At 35.6% G+C, this 26,632-nt stretch overlaps 5 protein-coding genes across 5 annotated transcripts; 4 read left to right on the forward strand and 1 right to left on the reverse strand.

Moving 5' to 3' along the window:
• The first annotated feature begins 2,807 nt into the window (after nt 1-2,807).
• On the forward strand, nt 2,808-3,920 carry LOC107559053 (28S ribosomal protein S14, mitochondrial-like). Its single transcript, XM_016242791.1, has 3 exons — nt 2,808-2,909; nt 3,129-3,293; nt 3,511-3,920. The coding sequence occupies exons 1-3, from the start codon at nt 2,841-2,843 to the stop codon at nt 3,691-3,693; spliced, it is 417 nt and encodes a 138-aa protein (XP_016098277.1). The 5' UTR covers nt 2,808-2,840; the 3' UTR covers nt 3,694-3,920.
• Nucleotides 3,921-4,332: 412 nt separating this feature from the next.
• LOC107559063 (calcyclin-binding protein-like) lies at nt 4,333-6,545 on the forward strand. The gene is made up of 6 exons (XM_016242799.1): nt 4,333-4,477; nt 4,745-4,958; nt 5,059-5,155; nt 5,805-5,904; nt 5,998-6,092; nt 6,350-6,545. The coding sequence occupies exons 1-6, from the start codon at nt 4,451-4,453 to the stop codon at nt 6,507-6,509; spliced, it is 693 nt and encodes a 230-aa protein (XP_016098285.1). The 5' UTR covers nt 4,333-4,450; the 3' UTR covers nt 6,510-6,545.
• Nucleotides 6,546-8,146: 1,601 nt separating this feature from the next.
• Nucleotides 8,147-10,596, forward strand: LOC107559073 (calcyclin-binding protein-like). The gene is made up of 6 exons (XM_016242808.1): nt 8,147-8,282; nt 8,550-8,763; nt 8,864-8,960; nt 9,453-9,552; nt 9,646-9,740; nt 10,401-10,596. The coding sequence occupies exons 1-6, from the start codon at nt 8,256-8,258 to the stop codon at nt 10,558-10,560; spliced, it is 693 nt and encodes a 230-aa protein (XP_016098294.1). The 5' UTR covers nt 8,147-8,255; the 3' UTR covers nt 10,561-10,596.
• Nucleotides 10,597-13,734: 3,138 nt separating this feature from the next.
• Nucleotides 13,735-20,344, forward strand: LOC107557223 (serine/threonine-protein kinase PLK3-like). Its single transcript, XM_016240565.1, has 15 exons — nt 13,735-14,033; nt 15,318-15,425; nt 15,510-15,626; nt 15,715-15,844; nt 15,940-16,027; nt 16,110-16,205; nt 16,309-16,507; nt 16,695-16,818; nt 16,946-17,058; nt 17,452-17,569; nt 18,039-18,122; nt 18,232-18,394; nt 18,570-18,699; nt 18,838-18,951; nt 19,048-20,344. The coding sequence occupies exons 1-15, from the start codon at nt 13,833-13,835 to the stop codon at nt 19,243-19,245; spliced, it is 1,983 nt and encodes a 660-aa protein (XP_016096051.1). The 5' UTR covers nt 13,735-13,832; the 3' UTR covers nt 19,246-20,344.
• Nucleotides 20,345-21,466: 1,122 nt separating this feature from the next.
• LOC107559085 (tctex1 domain-containing protein 1-like) lies at nt 21,467-26,155 on the reverse strand. The gene is made up of 2 exons (XM_016242817.1): nt 26,093-26,155; nt 21,467-22,194 (listed from the first exon to the last, which is right to left on the reverse strand). The coding sequence occupies exon 2, from the start codon at nt 22,181-22,183 to the stop codon at nt 21,491-21,493; it is 693 nt and encodes a 230-aa protein (XP_016098303.1). The 5' UTR covers nt 22,184-22,194; nt 26,093-26,155; the 3' UTR covers nt 21,467-21,490.
• Nucleotides 26,156-26,632: the final 477 nt, after the last annotated feature.

Consider the following 26,632-nt stretch of genomic DNA (forward strand, 5'->3'; position numbering starts at 1 on the left):
TATTATGTCTATTTTATTAAGTTTTTAGTTTTATTTAATTTGAGTTATTGTAATACTTCAACAAACTAAATGGAAATGAAGAAATGAAGATATTGAATTTATAAATGTGTGTATATATGTATATATGTATATGTATATGTGTGTGTGGTTGTACATACACACATGTAGTTGTTTTTTTGTTGTTGTTTGGCTTAGTGTTATGTTAGAATCATTATTATACTCATACCTTTTGTTCTTTAATATTTTGAATTGTTTTTAGCTTTATTTTTAGTTTTTCATTTAAATGTTAAGTTTTGAAATTTTGTTGTATGCATTTGTCATTTTTATTTAATCTCTTTATTTTTAAAATGTGTATAGGTAGTATTTATAAAGTTTTAGCTTTTAGTTTTGGATCTGTTTTTAATTGTTTTAATACTACAATTGATTGCTTCTGTTGTCCTCATTTGTAAGTCGCTTTGGGTAAAAGCGTCTGATAAATGACTAAATTAAAAAAAAATTATATTTGATTGTGCTAAAGTGGAACTATAGGAAAACTTTAAATATCTTGCATTTGAAGACCTTTATTATTCATACAATCCTCATCAGTATAGTGACATAAAAACAATGGCTCAATATTAAGATATGTGTATTGTGCACAAGTGGTACTCCAAATAAAGTTTCATTATAATTTTTACATCAGTAAGTCTCGATCGATATGTCAGTATATATGTTAACAGATTTGAACTACACTTAGTATGAAATGAATATATCTTAAATATATTACTTTTTTACTAGAGTTACGTGCTGTTTACAGATTTTTACAATTGCTAGGATGAATTTCTCAATACTTTCAAAACTCAGTGAGCACAACAGCAGACACTGTGAGCTAAACTGTGGATCATCATTGCTTTGGCACAAAATGCATTCACTGTAAAATATAAATCCGTAAAATAACAGAAAAAATACTGGCAGCTCATTACACACAACATTATCCATTAATTGTACGGACATTTCTGTTAAAACAATGCAATGAAGTGTAAAATTCTAAATACTGGTAAAACACCTGTAAAAAATAAATACGGAAAAATTCCTTCAAACTTTAACAATGTCTAAAAACGGCTATGTGACGAGGTGTGCAGTAAACAAGCTAAAAAACAAACAAACAGAACTACGTTTTTATAAACTGTCAATAAAAAAACCCCGAACGTTTAAGGACACAAAAGTAGAGCGCAATGTGTCATAGGCTATTACTCTGAGAACTGCGCCCACTGGAGTGAAAAAATCGGCAACAGGAAACGTTAATTATTTTTAACCGTCAAAGGATTGTTTCACCATCCTATGTGAACCTGAGAGGAGGAGATATATTGAGAAACTAAATTTTATTGATCTTTGTCATTGCCCCTTTTCCTTACCTTCCATTTGTTTGAGAAATGATCTAACTGAATGGCCCAATGTGAAATACCCCAACATCTACAACTATTTGTGTCCTTAAACGCTCATTTTTGGGTCGACAGCTTATTAAAAAACGTAGTTCTGTTTTTTTTTAGTTTGTTTGCTGTACACCTTGTCACATAGCAGCTTTTAGACATTGTTCTGTTTTTGTTATAAGGCAGAAATGACAAAGAGGCAGCTTCCCACTATACAAAGTCAATGGAGAGGGTTGGATTGTTTTCCCCTCTGGTGTGGGTGTGACCTAAATGTGCTCTGTCTCTATATTTAAAAAGAAAAAAAGGAGCCTTTAACACTAGCATCCTCTGTTCTTTCCTTCTACTTATTTTCTTTCTATTTATTATAAATAATGACCTTCTAACACCAGCATTATCTATTCTTTTTCTGTTCAACTGACATTTAAAAATGACCCTCTAACACTAGCATTCCCTATTCTTTTTCTATTCAATCTACTTGTTTAGTTTTTATTTATTATAAAAACAAAACAAACACAATAAAATAAAATACTTTTAGGTGAAACCCCAAAAGATCATACAGATTTTGTCAAAGTGTACGACATTTAAAGCACGTTTGTTAGTTTAATCCTTTGACATATAATAACTACGTTTTTATGTAATATATCCAGGGATTCTGGTGTTGTTGAATTAGTAGCCTACTTAGTAGTGACATTCTGCCACTATCTGGTAATGTACTGCAATTACACACAAACTATTTTCTGTGGACTACTTCTCTTCATATTTTCTGATTTGTTTACGGATTATTGTGCCTTACGAATCTGTTTTGTACACAACTTATTTCATGGCTGGTGTTAATACATGCTCAGAGCTACAATCCTCTGTGGACTTTTCAAAAGTGAATCGCAGTCTATATTCGCCGTGACAATCATCCAAAGGCAGCCAGTTGTCGGCAATATTGTCGTATAACAAAGTATAAAATTGTCTACTACTGTTTTGATTAGGAGTGAAGACAAACCCAAATGCTTGAATGAACATTTAATATGACCAGTCCACTATCTGGTAATGTACTGCAATTACACACAAACTATTTTCTGTGGACTACTTCTCTTCATATTTTCTGATTTGTTTACGGATTATTGTGCCTTACGAATCTGTTTTGTACACAACTTATTTCATGGCTGGTGATAATACATGCTCAGAGCTACAATCCTCTGTGGACTTTTCAAAAGTGAATCGCAGTCTATATTCGCCGTGACAATCATCCAAAGGCAGCCAGTTGTCGGCAATATTGTCGTATAACAAAGTATAAAATTGTCTACTACTGTTTTGATTAGAAGTGAAGACAAACCCAAATGCTTGAATGAACATTTAATATGACCAGTAGATGGCAGTAACGATGTAGTAAACTCAATTCTTACCCTTCAAAGCCACCATCGAGGTTGGTGCTGGATCAATATGGCGGCGATGAAGCTCGTCGCCACCGGGATGGGGTTTCTGCAGTCGTCCTTGCCGTTTTGTAGACAGGTAAATTCGTTCAGATTTGCAAATTCAAAGTCTGTTAGAACTTTGAATGCATTGTATTTGTGTTTGAACGGTATTTAGATTGGTGACATTTATAGTTTACGTCTCCCAAATAGACTAAAATTTGTCATTTGTATTTTTTGTCATTTGTTTGGGTTTTTGACTTGGTGTATTTCAAAAACACACATATCCAAATGTGAAATCTCGCCTGGTGTTCTTCAGGCCTGCAGAAGTTCACTTGGAGTGGTGGAGCAGGTCAGGAGCTACTATGTTGACTGGAGAATGGTACGGGATGTGAAAAGGAGACAAATGGCATTTGAATATGCAGATACAAGACTGCGCATCAATGCCATTAGGAAGAATACTGTTTTGCCAAAAGAGCTACAGGTATGTTCAAAGTCTTGCAGTTTTCATTCAACGGAAGTTTATATATTTAGGTTGTTTTCCATGTGCATGTTTGGCTTTTTCTTTTTTTTCTTCTTTTTTTAGGATTTTAAACAGTCATTAACCTTAATTTCGACTTGTAATGAATGAATTAAATGTCAAAATATTGCTCTGAAACTAGTAATAATACAGGCCATGTCTCTCGTGTTTGTTTCCACAGGAGATAGCTGATAAAGAGATAGCCACACTGCCTCGAGACAGTTGTCCCGTGCGCATTCGCAACAGGTGTGTGATGACATCCCGTCCACGTGGAGTGAAGCGCAGGTGGCGTCTTAGTCGCATTGTTTTTCGGCATTTAGCGGACCACAACCAGATGTCTGGAATACAGAGATCAATGTGGTGATCAGCCATGGGATTGTATAAGTGTTCTATTCAAAAACCTTTGTAATAAAAGATATTCTTGCATAAAATGCAAAGACGCAGAGCTGCAAAACCAACAAGCACCTGCTCAAATGTTGTTTTTTTCTATTAAAATGATTTCACATTCAGTTTTTAATTTTTTTTGGTCTTCAACTGATGGCAAATTGTATAAGTTATTTTATTGTAGATACAATAAAAAGGTGTAATGTGCTACTTTCGTGTTTTGTGATTTTTATTTTTTAGGTTACTGGTATCTAACCTTATTTGTGCATTGGCAAATGAGCACTCCTTACATTAAGCAAGTGTAAACTAGTACTTTTTACTTGTTAACAAGTAAATGTTTTTAGTATATTAGAATATTTTCTGGTTGCTGTAATACATCTTGAAAGTTATGAGTACATTTACCTTTACATTTTTTTTATTTAGTGCATCTTTTTGTATTAATTACGTTAAGAATCATTTTACCCAATATGTAATGTAATAGGTTTGCAACAACGTAATTTTTTTTATAATTATGATTATGAAAATTTGGTTTTTGTAAAAATTATTTAGAAGCGTGGTCATTTATGAAAGGTCACTAAAATGAGGACTTTTATTTTGACATTACTTAACGCGGAAGCAAGAATCCTTCTAGAAACGTTTAATGCATATCAGCGGACACGCAGCGGCCGACTGAAAGCAAAGTTTATTTTCATCACTTCAATTAGAAACTGCAGAAGGTAGTTTTCTAAGGTTTCTTCATGACAGCGATGGACATCAATGAACTGGTATAATGGACTGTTTGTGCGTGTGTGTGTTATTAATGGTAGTTCGTTTTCATTGTAGGCTACTATAAAGCTCCGTACACTGGTGAAAAGAAGCTTATGAATGTGAATGAAACTCATGTTTTACTAAAATGTTTTATAGGGCAATATACACATTGGGTGAATTGAGCATTACTTGGCTGTGAGAGGATAGCTGCTTGCTGATCTCACCTCTGCTGTAATGTAAACAAGCTTCTTTACTTGATCTCAGATTTGACTTTGTGTCATTAGATCGCCGGTCTTGAGAGTGATTTTAAAGAGATCACGAGTCTGCTGGAGAAATGTGAACGCCAGCGCCTGCGGGATGTGTTAACGCAAGAGCAGAAGAAGATAGAGAAAGAGCTGGCACAGAAACGACAGCAGAAACTGCAGCAAGCCAAGAAAGACTCTGGAGACAAAACGGACACAACACTCAAAGGATACACAGTTAAAATTAATAATTATGGTGCGTTCATAACTCATAATAATAGGCATAGGCTATTCCACAATCATATGCATGGTCTAATACACCTGTTATTGTTTCTTTGTCTCTCTCTCTCTCTTAGGATGGGACCAGTCTGACAAATTCGTCAAAATCTACATCACACTTAAAGGAGTGCATACTATTCCAGCTGAAAATGTTGAGGCCAACTTCACAGAGAGGTGTGGTCTCACACTGAATATTGCTTAATTTTAGTTGATCATTTTTATTAAGGTAAAATGGTGGAATATTGCTTATTTTTTTTTATGCTTTCAATATTTAGTTGTGTGTACTGGTTTATATATCCTGGTGGGAACTTAAACCTGACTACACACAGACTCATGGGGACTCGTGTCACGGTGGGGACCTAAATTGTGGTCGCCAAGGGTACAAAAGCTTATAAATCATACAGAATGAAGTTTTTTGAAAATCTAAAAATGCAGAAAGTTTCCTGTGAGGGGTAGGTTTAGGGGTAGGGTTGGTGTAGGGCAATAGAATATACGGTCTGTACAGTAGAAAAACCATTACGCCTATGGAGAGTCCCCACAAGGATAGCTGACCAGACGTGTGTGTGTGTATATCATACATTTGCTTATGCATATGAAGGTCCTTTCAACTCAAATATATGGGTAGCATAAGTGTAGGGCAATAGAATATACGGTCTGTACAGTAGAAAAACCATTACGCCTATGGAGAGTCCCCACAAGGATAGCTGACCAGACGTGTGTGTGTGTATATCATACATTTGCTTATGCATATGAAGGTCCTTTCAACTCAAATATATGGGTAGCATACTGGTGTTCTGAACGTCCTGCTTTTCTGTTTTCACAGAGGTTTCAATGTTCTAGTCAAAGATCTGGATGGGAAGAGCCATCAAATGACAGTCAACAACCTTTTATATCCCATTATTGTAGCAGAGAGTAGTAAAAAGGTATGTCACTTTCTTTATGTTATTGTATATTTTGTTGTCAAATTGATTTGTAAAATTGCATAGATAAAGAGGCCGCACTTCATTTGTTTACAGATAAAAACAGACATGGTGCTTATTATGTGCAAGAAGAAGTCAACTAAAAAGTGGGACTGCTTGACACAAGTAGAAAAACAATCTAAGGAGAAAGAGTGAGTAAAATGCACACACTTTCATTTTCTATTGGTTGCACTTTTTAAAATCCGTATATTAATGCAAAATTTAAATTGAATGGTGCAGATTTATGCATAAAAAAATGAAGATGATAAAAGTATACATTTAAAAATATATTTGACTGCATAATGCACTATTATCAGGGTAACATCATAAGCATCATATTAAATTTGGTTCTGCAAATTATGTTTATAAGTCAAAAAAAGCTAATTGAATTGTAACCTGTCTGTTTCAGCAAACCCAACTTGGATGCGAATGCTGATCCAAGCGAGGGGCTGATGAGCGTCCTGAAGAAGATCTACACGGATGGAGATGACGAGATGAAACGCACTATCAAAAAGGCCTGGGTTGAGTCTCAGGAGAAGAAGGCCAAAGCAGATGACTTTGGCTTCTAAGCCAGCTTACTGGTCTGCTTTTACAGTGAAGCACCCAAATTCAACTGCTGCATACATGCCATTCCAATTTATTCAAATTAGTTCATGTATTTTTGTACTTTTTTTCCTGTTAAATGCAGCTGTTATTGAAAGTTTTGTTTCATGAAGCGTTTCCCTTCCCACTAATTTTGACTACATTGATAATTATAAGTTGCTCCATATGTATTCAGGTAAACAAATGTTCTGTGAATTTTCAGTCAATGTTATTCTTGCACTTAAGACCATGTACCTTAACTGTGGAAAATGAAAATAAAAGAAGAAAATATCATTTATTGCTTCTGGTGGTCATAAAATTAAATATTGCTGTCATGCAAGATTATTATCATCATCATGAGAGAAAACGGAGTATCTAAACGAAATAAATTAAACTAAAAAAATAAAGAAAACTATTTTAATACAGTCTCAAAACCCTTTTTTAGATAATATAATTGTATAAATGTGTTTTTTTGTGTACAATATATAGTCCCTGTAGTTTACCTATCAATCCACAAGGAGGTGTATGAAAACAGGATATACATAAGTTTTTTTAATTATATTTACTGTGGTAAAATTATGAACACAAATGGCTTACTGAAGTCAATATTGTTCTTGCAATTAGTACTATATACCTTTAAAAAATAAATAGAAAATGTATCCAATTTATCAATTCTCATTTATATATTTTATTTATTTAAAAAATTGTCCCCGTAGTTTATTTATCAAACCACAAGGAGCTTTTTATATTTACTGTGGTAAAATCATGGAAACATATGTTTCTAAGTTTATTGTAATATTATTCTAGCACTTAGAACCATATACCTTAAGAGTGTTAAATAAAAGAAAATGGGAGGGGGGTTATATTTATTTATTTAAGTGCCTAAAAAGACCCATGTTCATCAAATTGCTGTGATGCAATATTATTAAAGTGTATGAATGGAACGAAACAGTGAATTAGTGTTTGTCGATTACAATTTCGGTCACAGAATAATTTCTAATCTAAAGAACATTATGTGCAAAAAAAAAAAGTCCTCGTACTTTATTTGTAGAGCCACAAGGGGGCTCATGAAACCACAAGTTTCTCTGTTCAGTTCTATACAGATGTATATTCCACAATTACGTAATTGGGCTTTATCCACATTATGTCTGATTCAACTCTGAATGATACAGTATGATAAAATGTATTATGTACAATATGATAAAGTGTAATTTATGGTGGGCATCTGTATATTATGTTTTCACAATGAATCAATCTCATTAATTTACATTATTTCATAATAAATCATGTTTATTATGAAATAATGTAAAGCAGATTTGATCATACTAAACAAATGTTCACATTAAAACCCTTTAATGGCATGTGGTAATACATCTTGAAAGTTATGAGTACATTTACCTTTACATTTTTTTTATTTAGTGCATCTTTTTGTATTAATTACGTTAAGAATCATTTTACCCAATATGTAATGTAATAGGTTTGCAACAACGTAATTTTTTTTATAATTATGATTATGAAAATTTGGTTTTTGTAAAAATTATTTAGAAGCGTGGTCATTTATGAAAGGTCACTAAAATGAGGACTTTTATTTTGACATTACTTAACGCGGAAGCAAAAATCCTTCTAGAAACGTTTAATGCATATCAGCGGACACGCAGCGGCCGACTGAAAGCAAAGTTTATTTTCATCACTTCAATTAGAAACTGCAGAAGGTAGTTTTCTAAGGTTTCTTCATGACAGCGATGGACATCAATGAACTGGTATAATGGACTGTTTGTGCGTGTGTGTGTTATTAATGGTAGTTCGTTTTCATTGTAGGCTACTATAAAGCTCCGTACACTGGTGAAAAGAAGCTTATGAATGTGAATGAAACTCATGTTTTACTAAAATGTTTTATAGGGCAATATACACATTGGGTGAATTGAGCATTACTTGGCTGTGAGAGGATAGCTGCTTGCTGATCTCACCTCTGCTGTAATGTAAACAAGCTTCTTTACTTGATCTCAGATTTGACTTTGTGTCATTAGATCGCCGGTCTTGAGAGTGATTTTAAAGAGATCACGAGTCTGCTGGAGAAATGTGAACGCCAGCGCCTGCGGGATGTGTTAACGCAAGAGCAGAAGAAGATAGAGAAAGAGCTGGCACAGAAACGACAGCAGAAACTGCAGCAAGCCAAGAAAGACTCTGGAGACAAAACGGACACAACACTCAAAGGATACACAGTTAAAATTAATAATTATGGTGCGTTCATAACTCATAATAATAGGCATAGGCTATTCCACAATCATATGCATGGTCTAATACACCTGTTATTGTTTCTTTGTCTCTCTCTCTCTCTTAGGATGGGACCAGTCTGACAAATTCGTCAAAATCTACATCACACTTAAAGGAGTGCATACTATTCCAGCTGAAAATGTTGAGGCCAACTTCACAGAGAGGTGTGGTCTCACACTGAATATTGCTTAATTTTAGTTGATCATTTTTATTAAGGTAAAATGGTGGAATATTGCTTATTTTTTTTTATGCTTTCAATATTTAGTTGTGTGTACTGGTTTATATATCCTGGTGGGAACTTAAACCTGACTACACACAGACTCATGGGGACTCGTGTCACGGTGGGGACCTAAATTGTGGTCCCCACGGGTACAAAAGCTTATAAATCATACAGAATGAAGTTTTTTGAAAATCTAAAAATGCAGAAAGTTTCCTGTGAGGGGTAGGTTTAGGGGTAGGGTTGGTGTAGGGCAATAGAATATACGGTCTGTACAGTAGAAAAACCATTACGCCTATGGAGAGTCCCCACAAGGATAGCTGACCAGACGTGTGTGTGTGTATATCATACATTTGCTTATGCATATGAAGGTCCTTTCAACTCAAATATATGGGTAGCATAATGGTGTTCTGAACGTCCTGCTTTTCTGTTTTCACAGAGGTTTCAATGTTCTAGTCAAAGATCTGGATGGGAAGAGCCATCAAATGACAGTCAACAACCTTTTATATCCCATTATTGTAGCAGAGAGTAGTAAAAAGGTATGTCACTTTCTTTATGTTATTGTATATTTTGTTGTCAAATTGATTTGTAAAATTGCATAGATAAAGAGGCCGCACTTCATTTGTTTACAGATAAAAACAGACATGGTGCTTATTATGTGCAAGAAGAAGTCAACTAAAAAGTGGGACTGCTTGACACAAGTAGAAAAACAATCTAAGGAGAAAGAGTGAGTAAAATGCACACACTTTCATTTTCTATTGGTTGCACTTTTTAAAATCCGTATATTAACGCAAAATTTAAATTGCTGGTGTTCTGAACGTCCTGCTTTTCTGTTTTCACAGAGGTTTCAATGTGCTAGTCAAAGATCTGGATGGGAAGAGCCATCAAATGACAGTCAACAACCTTTTATATCCCATTATTGTAGCAGAGAGTAGTAAAAAGGTATGTCACTTTCTTTATGTTATTGTATATTTTGTTGTCAAATTGATTTGTAAAATTGCATAGATAAAGAGGCCGCACTTCATTTGTTTACAGATAAAAACAGACATGGTCCTTATTATGTGCAAGAAGAAGTCAACTAAAAAGTGGGACTGCTTGACACAAGTAGAAAAACAATCTAAGGAGAAAGAGTGAGTAAAATGCACACACTTTCATTTTCTATTGGTTGCACTTTTTAAAATCCGTATATTAACGCAAAATTTAAATTGAATGGTGCAGATTTATGCATAAAAAAATGAAGATGATAAAAGTATACATTTAAAAATATATTTGACTGCATAATGCACTATTATCAGGGTAACATCATAAGCATCATATTAAATTTGGTTCTGCAAATTATGTTTATAAGTCAAAAAAAGCTAATTGAATTGTAACCTGTCTGTTTCAGCAAACCCAACTTGGATGCGAATGCTGATCCAAGCGAGGGGCTGATGAGCGTCCTGAAGAAGATCTACACAGATGGAGATGACGAGATGAAACGCACTATCAAAAAGGCCTGGGTTGAGTCTCAGGAGAAGAAGGCCAAAGCAGATGACTTTGGCTTCTAAGCCAGCTTACTGGTCTGCTTTTACAGTGAAGCACCCAAATTCAACTGCTGCATACATGCCATTCCAATTTATTCAAATTAGTTCATGTATTTTTGTACTTTTTTTCCTGTTAAATGCAGCTGTTATTGAAAGTTTTGTTTCATGAAGCGTTTCCCTTCCCACTAATTTTGACTACATTGATAATTATAAGTTGCTCCATATGTATTCAGGTAAACAAATGTTCTGTGAATTTTCAGTCAATGTTATTCTTGCACTTAAGACCATGTACCTTAACTGTGGAAAATGAAAATAAAAGAAGAAAATATCATTTATTGCTTCTGGTGGTCATAAAATTAAATATTGCTGTCATGCAAGATTATTATCATCATCATGAGAGAAAACGGAGTATCTAAACGAAATAAATTAAACAAAAAAAAATAAAGAAAACTATTTTAATACAGTCTCAAAACCCTTTTTTAGATAATATAATTGTATAAATGTGTTTTTTTGTGTACAATATATAGTCCCTGTAGTTTACCTATCAATCCACAAGGAGGTGTATGAAAACAGGATATACATAAGTTTTTTTAATTATATTTACTGTGGTAAAATTATGAACACAAATGGCTTACTGAAGTCAATATTGTTCTTGCAATTAGTACTATATACCTTTAAAAAATAAATAGAAAATGTATCCAATTTATCAATTCTCATTTATATATTTTATTTATTTAAAAAATTGTCCCCGTAGTTTATTTATCAAACCACAAGGAGCTTTTTATATTTACTGTGGTAAAATCATGGAAACATATGTTTCTAAGTTTATTGTAATATTATTCTAGCACTTAGAACCATATACCTTAAGAGTGTTAAATAAAAGAAAATGGGAGGGGGGTAATATTTATTTATTTAAGTGCCTAAAAAGACCCATGTTCATCAAATTGCTGTGATGCAATATTATTAAAGTGTATGAATGGAACGAAACAGTGAATTAGTGTTTGTCGATTACAATTTCGGTCACAGAATAATTTTCTAATCTAAAGAACATTATGTGCAAAAAAAAAAAGTCCTCGTACTTTATTTGTAGAGCCACAAGGGGGCTCATGAAACCACAAGTTTCTCTGTTCAGTTCTATACAGATGTATATTCCACAATTACGTAATTGGGCTTTATCCACATTATGTCTGATTCAACTCTGAATGATACAGTATGATAAAATGTATTATGTACAATATGATAAAGTGTAATTTATGGTGGGCATCTGTATATTATGTTTTCACAATGAATCAATCTCATTAATTTACATTATTTCATAATAAATCATGTTTATTATGAAATAATGTAAAGCAGATTTGATCATACTAAACAAATGTTCACATTAAAACCCTTTAATGGCATGTGAACCCAACTTGGATGAGAATGCTGATCCAAGCGAGGGGCTGATGAGCGTCCTGAAGAAGATCTACACAGATGGAGATGACGAGATGAAACGCACTATCAAAAAGGCCTGGGTTGAGTCTCAGGAGAAGAAGGCCAAAGCAGATGACTTTGGCTTCTAAGCCAGCTTACTGGTCTGCTTTTACAGTGAAGCACCCAAATTCAACTGCTGCATACATGCCATTCCAATTTATTCAAATTAGTTCATGTATTTTTGTACTTTTTTTCCTGTTAAATGCAGCTGTTATTGAAAGTTTTGTTTCATGAAGCGTTTCCCTTCCCACTAATTTTGACTACATTGATAATTATAAGTTGCTCCATATGTATTCAGGTAAACAAATGTTCTGTGAATTTTCAGTCAATGTTATTCTTGCACTTAAGACCATGTACCTTAACTGTGGAAAATGAAAATAAAAGAAGAAAATATCATTTATTGCTTCTGGTGGTCATAAAATTAAATATTGCTGTCATGCAAGATTATTATCATCATCATGAGAGAAAACGGAGTATCTAAACGAAATAAATTAAACTAAAAAAATAAAGAAAACTATTTTAATACAGTCTCAAAACCCTTTTTTAGATAATATAATTGTATAAATGTGTTTTTTTGTGTACAATATATAGTCCCTGTAGTTTACCTATCAATCCACAAGGAGGTGTATGAAAACAGGATATACATAAGTTTTTTTAATTATATTTACTGTGGTAAAATTATGAACACAAATGGCTTACTGAAGTCAATATTGTTCTTGCAATTAGTACTATATACCTTTAAAAAATAAATAGAAAATGTATCCAATTTATCAATTCTCATTTATATATTTTATTTATTTAAAAAATTGTCCCCGTAGTTTATTTATCAAACCACAAGGAGCTTTTTATATTTACTGTGGTAAAATCATGGAAACATATGTTTCTAAGTTTATTGTAATATTATTCTAGCACTTAGAACCATATACCTTAAGAGTGTTAAATAAAAGAAAATGGGAGGGGGGTTATATTTATTTATTTAAGTGCCTAAAAAGACCCATGTTCATCAAATTGCTGTGATGCAATATTATTAAAGTGTATGAATGGAACGAAACAGTGAATTAGTGTTTGTCGATTACAATTTCGGTCACAGAATAATTTCTAATCTAAAGAACATTATGTGCAAAAAAAAAAAGTCCTCGTACTTTATTTGTAGAGCCACAAGGGGGCTCATGAAACCACAAGTTTCTCTGTTCAGTTCTATACAGATGTATATTCCACAATTACGTAATTGGGCTTTATCCACATTATGTCTGATTCAACTCTGAATGATACAGTATGATAAAATGTATTATGTACAATATGATAAAGTGTAATTTATGGTGGGCATCTGTATATTATGTTTTCACAATGAATCAATCTCATTAATTTACATTATTTCATAATAAATCATGTTTATTATGAAATAATGTAAAGCAGATTTGATCATACTAAACAAATGTTCACATTAAAACCCTTTAATGGCATGTGACATGTCGTCTAGTGCACAAACCCTAAACAGAAGAAAAAATAAACTGTCATTAAGCAGCCAGTGCAAGTCATCTGGAGGGCCATAATCCCGTCAACCATGATTGGATGATGTTCTTAGGTTTTCATTCACCTTTTCTCTGATCTTTGATTGAATCTCCAGCAGCCAATGACGTTGTTTCTTTCCAGACGTCCCCGTCTATCGCCCCGCCCATGCCCATGACGTCACGGAGAGCTTATATACTGCAGGACCCCGGCGGCGTCGGGCGTGTTTGACTCACAGGACTAGACAACTCCGCCAGGCTCTGGGACTTCACATGAGGAGTTTCTTTTCTAGGGCGAAGGATCTATATTAATGAATGGATCCCGCTTGTTTTACCTCAGCGCAGCGTCTTTCCTGTAAAATGATGAATCCGGATTTGTTCAAACCGTCTCAAGCGCCTCAACCGCCCGCCAAGCCGAGCCGGAGTAAATCCGAGCACGTTAAGACGGAGCTCGCGCAGGTGGTGGTTGACGCAAAGACGGGAAGATCGTACTGTAAAGGAAAGCTTTTGGGAAAGGTACCAATCTGTTTTTCAATGTTTGAAATACATCGGAGCTGGTCATTTTAATTACTTATGCGGTTTGTCACGGTCTCTTTTATCGCGTTTCCCGATGCGCTCAATCGGTCTCGCGCTTGTCTCACGCGTGCTAGTGCGGGCTCGGCTGGTTTTGGGAGATGGTGCACCAGAACCACTGGACCGCAGTCCGCTCTGTCTGTGTTTCTAGAACCGGTCAGCTGGTTTTCCAACACTGCATCCTATGTTGCTTTCAAATATGATCCAGTATGTATGATGTTCTGCAAAGACCGTGTTTGCAATTTACTATCGGATGATGTTTTAATACGATTCCAGATTTGATTCGATGTCAGGAAAAGACTGGATGAATGAGTCAGTGCATCAATGAAAATGATGCTGCATTGCTCATGAGCAGTCGCACCAATGACCGCTCTCCCGGTTTTGTTCACTTGTTTGGAAAGCAAGGCTCCTCTTTTAATGAATCGATTGATTATTAGTAGTCTCGTTAATCGCAGGTTTTAACGTGCCGCATCATTGAGAGATGCTGTAAGGAGGGGTTGGTCGATTGGGAAAAGAATACGTCATTCCTTTGTACATGTGTTGGGACCAAAGTCTAAACTAAACTGAGGATTGGCGCAAAAATGCCCAAAATATTTGAAGTTGGCGACAAAGAAGAGATTTATTTTAAAAGAGCGAGAGAATTTCGATGTTTGTTAAAAAAAAAAACACATCAAACATAGAATTTGCTAAACGAATCTGCTAATAAACATGTAGAATTTGCCATTTTTATTTTAGAGGATAAATCAATAGGTTATGTTTTGTGCAGATTTATGATGCATCAGATGTAAATGGCTTTCCAAATTAGATGGATAGATATAATAGCCATAATTTTGTTTGACACTGTTTTTTTTATTATTATTATTATTATGTGCAAAGGATAGAAATGCTCTTAAATCAATTCCAGATTACAAAGACTAGTCAGGATGTCTATACATGTCAATGTCAATACGGTCTCTGAACTCCATTTAAGCTGACTGCCTAGACCGCATTCTTGACATTAGTGATGCTGAAAACGTACGAATCAAATGGGCACCTCGCTGGTAATCTCCAGATATGTTGTCTTTGTAAGCAATTAGCTAGTTTTTCAGACACAATGAGTTGTGAGACTGTTGTACAGGCACCTGCAGCCAAAACGCTTTAGCTAATCATAACCTTGAGTTGAAACGCCAGCATTTATTCCTGTTGAAACATTCTGAGTGACTTAATATATAATGGTTTTTGTTTTAGGGTGGTTTTGCACGATGTTATGAGATGACGGATCTTGCCAACAACAAGATGTATGCTGTCAAAGTTATTCCTCAGAGCAGAGTCTCAAAGCCACACCAGAGAGAGAAGGTAAATGGACAATAGCCAAAAACACGGGAATCATTATATTTCTAGCTGCCTCTCTAATGTTTATTCATTGTTTTTGTCCCACAGATCATCAATGAAATCGAGCTCCACAAAAGCCTCCAACACAAGCATGTGGTGAAGTTTTCCCATCATTTTGAAGACCAAGACAACATTCACATTTTCCTTGAACTCTGCAGCAGAAAGGTGAGTTGCTTTGCTAAAAACAGACCTCTCATAGTCTGATTTGGTGAATACAGTGCATTTACTGTAATCCTGTGCTTCATATTTACAGTCTCTGGCACACATTTGGAAAGCAAGACATACGCTGACAGATCCAGAAGTACGTTACTACCTCAAACAGATCATATCTGCGCTCAAATACCTCCACAACAAAGGCATCCTCCACAGAGACCTCAAACTAGGTATTGTTTTTTAAATATTTAGCCTGCTGTTTAAATCATAGCATGACATCCATCAAATGCAATTGGTTTGATAATGCTCCAATTTGTTTTTACAGGCAATTTTTTTGTGAATGAAAACATGGACTTGAGATTAGGAGATTTTGGGCTGGCAGCAAAGCTGGAGACAGTCGAGCAGAGGAAGAAGTGAGTTTACGTGCCTTCTTCCTCATTAACTTTAATAGAAATACACTTTATCGGTGTGCTGATGTAAATTACTCTTTTACAGGACCATCTGCGGGACTCCAAACTACCTGGCACCAGAGGTCTTAAACAGACGAGGCCATGGGACAGAGTCAGATGTCTGGTCGCTGGGTTGTGTGATGTAAGTCTTATCAAGTCTACTCTGCACTACTCTACATTATTCTTGATTTATGATGCATCAGTTGTGGCAGCCCTGATGACGAGTTCCTTTCTTGTCTGTTTAGGTACACACTCCTATGTGGGAATCCACCTTTTGAAACCTTGGACTTGAAAGAGACCTACAAGTGTATTAAGGAAGTGAGATACAGCCTTCCTCAGTCCCTCACTCCATCCGCACAGAAGCTGATCTCCGCAGTCCTTCAGAAAGACCCCTCTGACCGCCTTACACTGGATCAGATACTGGCCCACGAATATTTCACAAAGGTTAGCATACTAATAGCCCTGAGTATTCCTTCATCTGTGTCCAAATACATTTAAACCTTTTCCTTTTAACTTGATTATAAAGAACAGATTTTAAGTGTTTACTTTGCTCTTAGGCAGTTCCTTATTTTAATTCTGTAGTCCTCTAATAATTTTTTTCTTAAATCCATCTACTATTTAACTCCCTCAGGGCTTCACCCCAGAAAAACTCCCTCCCAGCAGCTGTGTGATGATGCCTGAGCTTAATCCACCCAGCCCCGCCAAGAAGTTCTTCACCAAGATGGCTAAAAGCCTCTTTGGCAAGAAGTCGAAAGGTATGTGCCTACTTCAGTTACCAAAAGCGAATTTTAATAGTTTGTTGACAATAACACCAATGGTTTGGATTCAAACCTTAGTTTCTGACATTAGTTTCTTTGTTATTGACATGAAATGTCATTGCAGCTGTTGAAAAGACGCCTTGTGAGGAGAAAGATGACATTTCTAAACTGGTTTCCGGCATGGTGAAACACTCCATCGGTCGGCAAATGAGCTACAAGACAATGGGAGTGAATGAGGTAATAATTCAACTTACATTTATGTGCATTGGTGTGTATTTAATCACTTCGCCGTAAACTTTTGCTCCCCGGCTGACTCATGACTGTCGCAGAAAGCCACATCAGTATGCATGCTGTTTTTCAGCACAGCTAAAGTGGGCTCTGTGGGAACGTGTTTTGAAAGCTGCTGTAGATGAATGATAGTGCAATCGTCCAGCTATTGTGCTGAATGTCTCAGATTAACTCCGTACTGACCAAACCCACACAGTCGCTAAGTTAATCAAATAGATCTTTTAAGTTTGAGGACATGAGATTGGAAAATAGTTGTCCACTGTGCATGATAATTGCTTGAAACGGAGTACAAGGCAGTACTTATGCTTGTAAAAAACAATATGACTTCCTCTTGATACTCAGGTCACTTCTCCCACGGTTCAACTGGCAAGCTCTGGCCCTCTGGACACCCCGGCCGAGGAAGAGTCCAGGAAGTCTGGGTCTCGTTCCTTCAAAGGCACTGTCGCCAGCAGCACTGATGGTAAGGGACCGTAGAAGCGAATTTGCTCAGACATATAGTAGCAAATAGTTTTGCATGTGTATGTGTGTGGCCTATTTTAGGCTCAACCCCCAGGCTTTCAAAGGCCGCTATTAAGAACAAGTTTGTCCAAAAACGTCCTGGCCTAATTCTTCTTCTTTTTTTTTTTTTCTTTTTTTTGCTGTGTTTTTGCTTAGTTTAGCAGCAAGGTGACATGTCATTTCTACCTTTCATTGATTTGTCTACCTTTTTACATTTACACTACCAATCAAAAGTTTAGGGTCATGGTTTTCTGCAAAAATGTGAAGCAGAACAACTGTTGTCTATAATATAATATAAAATATAACCAAGACACCACTAATATATTTCTTTATTATTATTCAAGTAATGAAATCGCTTTCAATTGCTGTCCATAAATAAATAATTGACTTTGTTCCCCTTTTTTATTTTTTTTATTCTTCTTCCCCCTCAGCTAGTGATTATATCCCTACCCCTGCTGCTGTAGCCGAATCTGCCATGAAGGTTCTTAACAGCTGCTTGTCTTCCATGCCAACAGGTTTGTTCCCACACTCTGGTCACACTGAGGTGCTTAAGCAATGGACATTTTCAAGGTTTACTCTTAAGCCATTGATCGTGTACTCAAATATTGTCCTTTCCTCTTCTAGCTTCAAGAAACCCACCCTGCCTTTCTAAAACCAAGCCTTTCATCTGGGTAACCAAGTGGGTCGACTACTCCAACAAATATGGCTTCGGCTACCAGCTCTCCAATCAAAACGTTGGCGTACTCTTCAACGAAGGCACTCATCTGAGCCTGTGTGACCAGCGGAGGTACGTCCGCTTACTTTCTGTGCTCCCCTTCTCCGAGTCTCCAGTTTGGCATTTGGGCTGAGCTCTGATTGACCCACATAGAGTACTCTACCCTTTACAAAGTCTCTGCTTTCGACAGAATTGTTTTAAGTAGCTTTACCTTATTTGTGAAGTTCTACTTTTTATTCTTCCGCAGGACTGTACGTTACTGTCTGACAAACAACAAACACTTTAGTTTTCCAGCTGATGCTCTACCAGAAAAGCTCCAGAATCAAAAACACATAGTGGATTTGATGGCTAACTACATGGAGCAGAACCTGATGGAGGTAAGTCCAGAAATTAGCCCTCAAATGTATCATTTTAAGCATTTGAGTTATGAGATACTCTATTAAATTTAAATTCTAATTTCTAAATATTTTCAAGTTTTATAGTTTATTTTATAAAACAAGGTTTCCTTTTTCTAGGGTGGAGACGTCAACTGTGAGGACCAGCCACCTCCAAGTTCTTCTCCATTGCTTCTGCAGTGGATCAAAACTGATCACGCCTTAGTCATGCTCTTTGACAACCGAACCCTACAGGTAAGTCTCTGATCGTGCAAAAACACATGAAATATTGACAATTTGAGTTGCTTGGCCGATTCATAACGTGCCCCTTCTGTCCGCTTTCTTTTGCAGGTTAATTTTTACACAGACCACACAAAAATCATCCTGTGTAAGACCTCGGACTCCTCGTACCTGCTGACCTACATCAGTAAGGAGCGTGTCTCTAATTCCTACTCTCTGAACGTGCTTTCCGAATGGGGCTGCTCTTTGGAGCTCCGGCAGCGGCTTCATTACGTGGTACAGCTCCTCCAGCACTATACCAATACATAATGCCTAAGAACTTCGATTGCGATTTGCTGCTTACCGCTTCCGTTTGAGAAGCAAAAAAGGACTAACAAAGAACAAAATTAGGGGACGCTTCCACGTTGCCACGAAGATCTCCTGTCCTTGGTCATTGGCTGGCCTCTTTGAATTATGGTGCACTGTTTTGTTTGGTTTTCTTTTGTTGTTTTTGCGACTGAGCCTACACAAACAGTATCACACTACCAGCTTGACTCACAGTGTGCACAACCAAAATTTGAGGCTGTTCTTTTTATTTTTTTTATTTTTTTTTTTAGCTGGACTGAAGTGCAGATGGCATAAAACTCACAGGGTTCTTAAGCGTCTTGATTTTGCTTGCAGTGTGCCAAACACTGCGCAAGATGGGCGTGGCTTTTTATGCTCTATCACCTTTTTTTTTTTTTTTTTAAACTTTTATTTCACTAAATCGTACACAAACAAGAGCTATGGACACCAAATGGTTATTCTTTTAATGAGATTAGTTTTAAAGATGGCAGAGGTAAATGGCTGAGGTGGAACTGTAATTCATGGAGGAGCAGTTAGGAGTGGGAGAGACTAAAGTGCCTTTCTGATGGATTCCTCTGTGCAATAATGGCCCTGAATCTCAAGTCTTAAGTCACAAAGGGAATGAAAGGGGCTTTATATTGAGTCTTCATATTTGGTTTTCCAGGTGAATTAGGCAGGAGTGGGAGAAGAAACACTACAAAATACACAGCTGATATAAGCTTTTTGCTGTTAAAAGTTATTATATCTTTAATGTCTGTACTTGAGAAAAAAAGACAATGTATTCAGTGTGCCTCCAGCTTTGTTTACTTGACGTGCTCCATCATAAGTAATCATAATGTCCTCAAAACTGTGACCATGGCTGTAAGTGTTCAGAATACCAACATCGTGAAAACCATTACCCTCAGACAAATCCTAACAAGTATTATTAATTAATTGTGGCACGTGTTCTATTTATTTTTTTATTTATAGTTTTTTATTTATTGATGTAACATAATTGTACTGTGTCAACACTGGGAAATGTTCAGTATGATCACTTTTTATGTATTGGGAGAGGGGGGGGGGAATAAAGTTTATTGAAAATATACATTTTCTGTCTCTTGAATGTATTCATTTTCAGATTTTAAAGACAATTAAACGTTTTAATCTTTCATTTAAGTTCCTAAATTTAAACCGTATATAATATGGTTTAAAAATTTAGGCTTGGTAAGATTATTTTTATTTTATTTATTTTTTCCTCAGCAAGTCATTAAATTAAGTGGGCATAAACTTATGCTGACCCTATTTTTTTTTTCGTGTGTGTACATGAGTGTATATATATATATATATATCTTTTCAAAGGCAGAAAATAAAAACATGTTATTTCTTATCTTTTATTTTCTTACAGCATAAAATCCAAACAAATAAAATCAAGTGTGTATATAAAATTACGGTTTGTAGATAAAATATGATTCTGAAGTAATGATTGCTAGAAAATCCGCTTTACCATCATAGTATTAATTTATTTTTAGAAATGTATTAAAATGGAAAAACTTTGATGTAAGAGACTTAATTCAGAAACAACAACAAAAATTGGACCGACCCAATTTGACTATTAAAATCCTTTCTTAACAATTATATTTCACACTATATTACTGTTTTATTTATTTATATATATATATATATATATATATATATATATGTGTGATGGTTGTGGTATATAATAAATGTGACCCTGGACCACAAAACCAGTCTTAAGTCGCTGAGATATATTTGTAGCAATAGCCAAAAATACATTGTATGGGTCAAAATTATTGATTTGTCTTTTATGGCAAAAATCATTAGGATATTAAGAAAAGATCATGTTCCATGAAGATATTTAGTAAATTTCCTACCGTAAATATATCTCAACTTATTTTTTGATTGGTAATATGCATTGCTAAGGACTTCGTTTGGATAATTTCATTTTGGATAAGGCGATTTTCTCAATATTTAGAGATTTTTGCACTCTACTTTTTTTCTCTATTTTGAGGGATCTGTTGTAGAGGGGGACCAGAAGGAACGCCAGTCTGTCAGATTCCAGATTTTCAAATAGTTGTATCTCGGCCAAATATTGTCCTATCCTAACAAACCATACATCAATGGAAAGCTTATTTATTCAGGTTATTTATGATGTATAAATCTTAATTTTTAAAAATTGACACTTAAGACTGGTTTTGTGGTCTAGGGTCACATATGTTTGTTGATATAGCCTTCATTCAAAGTACATACAGTGTACTAAAGCCACAGCAAACAGTGAGTGATTTTGGAAAACAGCAGATGTGTAGTTGTCAGTGTTGGGGTTCATCAGGCTACAGCTGGCCACACTTATACCTTGTTTACCACTCTGTCCGACCACCACCTGGCACACAAGTTTATATCGTGGCGGATTGACATCTTTTAGCTTACTGAGAACTAGATCTGCTAACATCTGACAAAGCTGGCTACAACTATCAGGACTGTAACACACACCTTCCAAATAACTATCCAAAGTGGCCTGTAAGATCTGCTGGGTCCTGCTAGCATTGAAATGGCACCCTGGTTCTGGCCCCATTCTGTAGGTGTTCTCCACATAAACCTCCTGGATTGGCTGTTGAAGGTACAGTCCAGAGAAGCTTACTCTTCCTCCCTGGTGCCAGCCTGCGAATGAGAACCGCTTGCCCATGGAGATGCGAGAATTGCTGATGTTGGCGCTCAAGAACGATGACTCAGATGAAAGAACCGTCATGCCTCTGAGGAACAGGGGTCTGTGGTGGGGCTGGTCCTTGGATTGGTCTTTGGAGCTTCGGCGAGTGGAGATAGAGCCCAGACGTCGCCTTGGAGGTCCTGAGGCAGCTGGTTCTGTGGCCATGGAGTGATTGAACTGAGCTAAAGTCTCCTGAGACAGTAGTAGAGGCTGATTGGCCATGATGAAGAAATCTGTGACGACACACATCACATTGTATTTATTAATATAGCCTTGTTCAAAAAGTGATTTTAATCATTTCTTCACTGTACATTTCACAATGTATATGTAGAATTATATATAGACTTACAATAATTTTGACCTTATTTATAGCAATAAAGAGAATTTTCAAGGAATATTTCAACCAAAAAATTAAATTAGCTGAAAACGTTCTAACCCTCAGGCCATGTAAAATGTACAGTAGATATTTTTTTATCAGCAGTTTGATTCCTCATTCTGACGGCACCCATTCACTGCAGAGGATCCATTGGTAAGCAAGTGATGTAATACATTTCTCTAAATCAGATCCAAAGAAAAAAACAAACTAAACTACATTTGGATAGGCTGGTTTTCAGCAAATTTTAATTTTTGGGTGAATTAAAATATATAATTATTCAATCAATTTGGTTTTATTTATTGTTTTATACATATTTATGATTTATTATTTTATATATAAATATTTTCAATAATATATTACAAAATAAGTATTTGCTGAGGTTTTGATTCTTTTGATTCTTATTTTCATATATATATATATATATATATATATATATATATGAAAAAGGTTACTGCTGAACCACCATTGAGGGTACCACCATAATGGGATGCAGTCCAACAAACATTCAGACTAGCACTTTTTTTCAATGAACCTCAAAATCAATAATATGAAGTTGTTGGGCCAATGGGCCAAAATGCCATCAAACTACCTGTTTGGAACTGATCTACTTAAAAAAATAAAAAAGCTTGTTTGTTAGGTTGTAGTTTGAAATGTTTGTGAATGTTAGATATGCCCAATAAAAATTACATATTTAGTTTAGTTTATTGATTTATAAAGCACATTTAAAGCAACAGATGTTGAAACCAAAGTGCTAAATATACAACAAAATTAAAACAAAATAAAAGACTAGACAGAATATAAAACAAAAACAAATGGACAAATGAAAATTAACACCCTCATGAAGAATGAAAGCACAAAGAATAACAATAGGTCTTCAAAAAGGATATGAACACAGAAATAGAAGAAGCAGATCTAATATAGAGAGGAAGACTAGAGCCAAGGGGCAGCCACCGAGAAAGCCTGATCACCTTTAGCTTTAAATTGAGAATGTGGAACTGAGAGTAGAATTTGACTAGATTATCAAAGGGGTATTGAAGCAGCATATGGATTGAGAAGATCACAAATGCACTGCGGTGCAAGTCCATGCAAAACTTTAAAAAACGTTTTTAAAAAAAAACTTAACAGTGAAGAGAGGCGAGCACAGGTGTAATGTGCTCATGTTTTTTAGTGCCGGTCAGTAATCTGGCTGCCACATTTTGTACCATCTGCAAGCGATCTGAAGCTGATTTAGACAAACCGAGTTAGAGAGAATTACTGTAGTCCAACCTTGATGTTATGAAAGCATGAATGACGGTTTCGAGGTCCTTCTTAAAAAGCATCATCTTGAGTCTAGCAATAGATCTTAACTGAAAGAAATTGCTTTTCATGACAGCACTAATCTGTTTATCAAAACACAAGGTGGGATCAAATATAACACCAAGGTTTTTGACACAGTCATGTACATTAGAAGAGAGGGGACCAAGGTGATTGACAATTTCATAGGTCAAAACCGATGGGCCAAAGATAATTATTTAAGTTTTGTCATTGTTTAGCTGTAAAAAATGTATGTCCATCTAGTATTTGATGTCATGCAGACAATCAAACAAACTGGACACAGAACAGCTGTCATCTTTAACAGGAAGATAAAACTGAGTGTCGTCGGCGTAGAAATGTTAAGATAAGTTGTGTCTCTGAATAATATGACAAAAGAAGAGGACCCAAAATGGAACCCTGCGGTACACCATAAGAAATTTGTGCACAAGATGGGAAGTATTCTCCTACATTAACAGAAACGGTACTCTCTTTGAGGTAAGAGGCAAACCACTCCAGCGCAGACCCCTGAAACCCAGCTATATGATTGAGCCTTTGTAAAAGGATTTTATGTGTCAAATGCTGCACTTAAATCAACCAGGATTAAAATACAGCAAGAACTAAGAGTCAAGAGTGAGTAAAATATCATTGGTAACCTTCACCAACGCAGATTCAGTACTGTGTCGTTCCCTGAACCAGACTGAAAAGGATCAAAAACACCAAAATGCTTAGGTAAGATGGAATTTGAGAGTAGACAACTTTTTCCAAGACTTCTGAAATTAAAGATAGTTTAAAAATGGGTCTGTAATTATTCATGATATGCTGATCAAGATGATGCTTTTTCAACAATGGTTGTACTATAGCATGTTTCAAAGCTGGTACCACCCCATTGACTAGAGAGCTGTTAATAGCAGCAGTCACGATCGGACTTAAAACTGGAAACACCTCTTTAAAAATATATGAAGGCATAACATCAGAAGGGCAGGAAGACTGTAAAAAAGACCTGTGAGATGTTAATTGATAATTGATAAATTCATTTTTACGAATCTGATTTGCTGAGGTTTTGATTCTTATGATAATATTTTAGTATCAAGAGGATATAAATTTCAATTTGAGCGGTTTATTGGGCCAGACTAACAAGAATGGTGTTCGAGACACAGCTTGAGTCCTAGATTAAGTTGCAGTTGATGATAACAATTGAAAAAGATAAAAACTGATTTTAACCTGGGCACCTGGTTTAATCTGTTTCTTGGAAGCCAACCCGAAGAGCGTCTTTAAGAGAATGAGGTTCTTTTTAATGTACAAAACTTTTCTTAACACCGTCAGGGAAGTTCCCACCTGTCTGTGCAGTGAGTTGCTGTTAAAGTACTCAGATTTAGTCAACAGTATTCCACACCTCAAGTTCAGTTCACCACTCTTCTGCCTCTCCCCAGTCTTTGCCTCCACATCACTCTTGAGAGATATTAATCTTCGTGCCAAAACTTTCACCACAGTTTACCGCTCTACACACTTGTAGAATAGTAACAGCAAGTGATGAGAGCGCATGAAACGGGTAAAAGTACAGGTATGGGTAGGATAGAGAGTAAGAATGAGTCTTTCACAATCACAACTGAGTCACTAGAAAAGAACAACAAGCAATTGTGCATCCTCACTCAGATAAAATCATTTAATGAGCACATCCTTACTGTCAACTTCTGTCACACACCATGAGCAGCAAGAATGAATAAGCTAAAATGACTCTTGAGTCAGAAGTCAAAAAATGAACAACATCTTCCCAAGTTTCTCTGAGAAGCACATTTATAGTTTAAACTAATTTTGCTTAAACTTAAATATATTTAAAAGTATATTTAAGTATTAGGTTGGTACTTCCTAAGTTTTCTACATTTTGTCATAATGAATTAAAATTTCAATTTCAGCTATAAATAGATAGATAGATAGATAGATAGATAGATAGATAGATAGATAGATAGATAGATAGATAGATAGATAGATAGATAGATAGATAGATTACACTTGATTATATATTTTTGTATATTTGGTGTCACAGAAACTATTATTTAAGATTACTAAAAATAATTATAATAAAAGTTATACAGAAATATATATAAAATGATGTTATAAAATAATATTTATATAAAAAAGGGGGTGTGGGGGGGGGTCAAATTAACACCAAACAGAAACATTGTTACTATACTAGACAGTAATGGCATTTCTAAATAAGTGCATGCCCACATTGTGAAGGTTTAAGCTTTATATATTTTGAATAGGTTAGAATAACATATACAATTTTCAAGGGAAAATAGTATTTTAAAATATTGTTTTTACCCTTACATCATTGGGATCTCTGAGACCCAAAACACAAAAGCAGTGAAGTATATCTCAACAAGCCATGAGTGTTAATATGACTTCCAAAACCAGTATGTAGTACTTGGCCATGGCAAAGGGGTTACCCCAAATGTCCTTACCTGTTTAGAAGCTCAGTTCAATCTGAATATTGTTGTATTCCAGTGAGGGTCTCTCTTCTCAACTAATGTTGTCACTAAGTGGTCCACGCTCACTGTTGCAAGTGCATCTCTAAGTAAAGAGCAGCCCCGTAAATTATTGTCAAAATGGGCTACATGGGCAGACACACTAAACAATGCCCCGCAAGCCAGGCAATCATTCACACAGAGCATTGAACAACCTGGATATCTGCCACGAACTTGCTTGTAGTCATGGAAAGCCTTTTATTGTAACCTTCCACAGCAGCCTGATTTACTTATCAACAATTATGGCTGATGTCCAATGCAGTCATGGTTAATCAAATTTATTTGACCAGTAACATATACAGATTTATTTAGCAAATGTTTTGCTATATGGTCATTTTTGTATTTCCAACAGTGCTGTAGAGCTTCATTGCAAAGTGCCTTAGTGTGTCACGCTGATCTCTTGTATGTGAGAGATAAAAGGTGGGTGCTGATCTCTGGTTGCCAGTGGGTGGTATCAGGCAGAGCCATCTGTTTCCA

This window comes from Sinocyclocheilus grahami, unplaced genomic scaffold, assembly GCF_001515645.1.
Source record: "Sinocyclocheilus grahami isolate Dianchi unplaced genomic scaffold, SAMN03320097.WGS_v1.1 scaffold21.1, whole genome shotgun sequence".
In the NCBI taxonomy this organism is placed as follows: domain Eukaryota; kingdom Metazoa; phylum Chordata; class Actinopteri; order Cypriniformes; family Cyprinidae; genus Sinocyclocheilus; species Sinocyclocheilus grahami.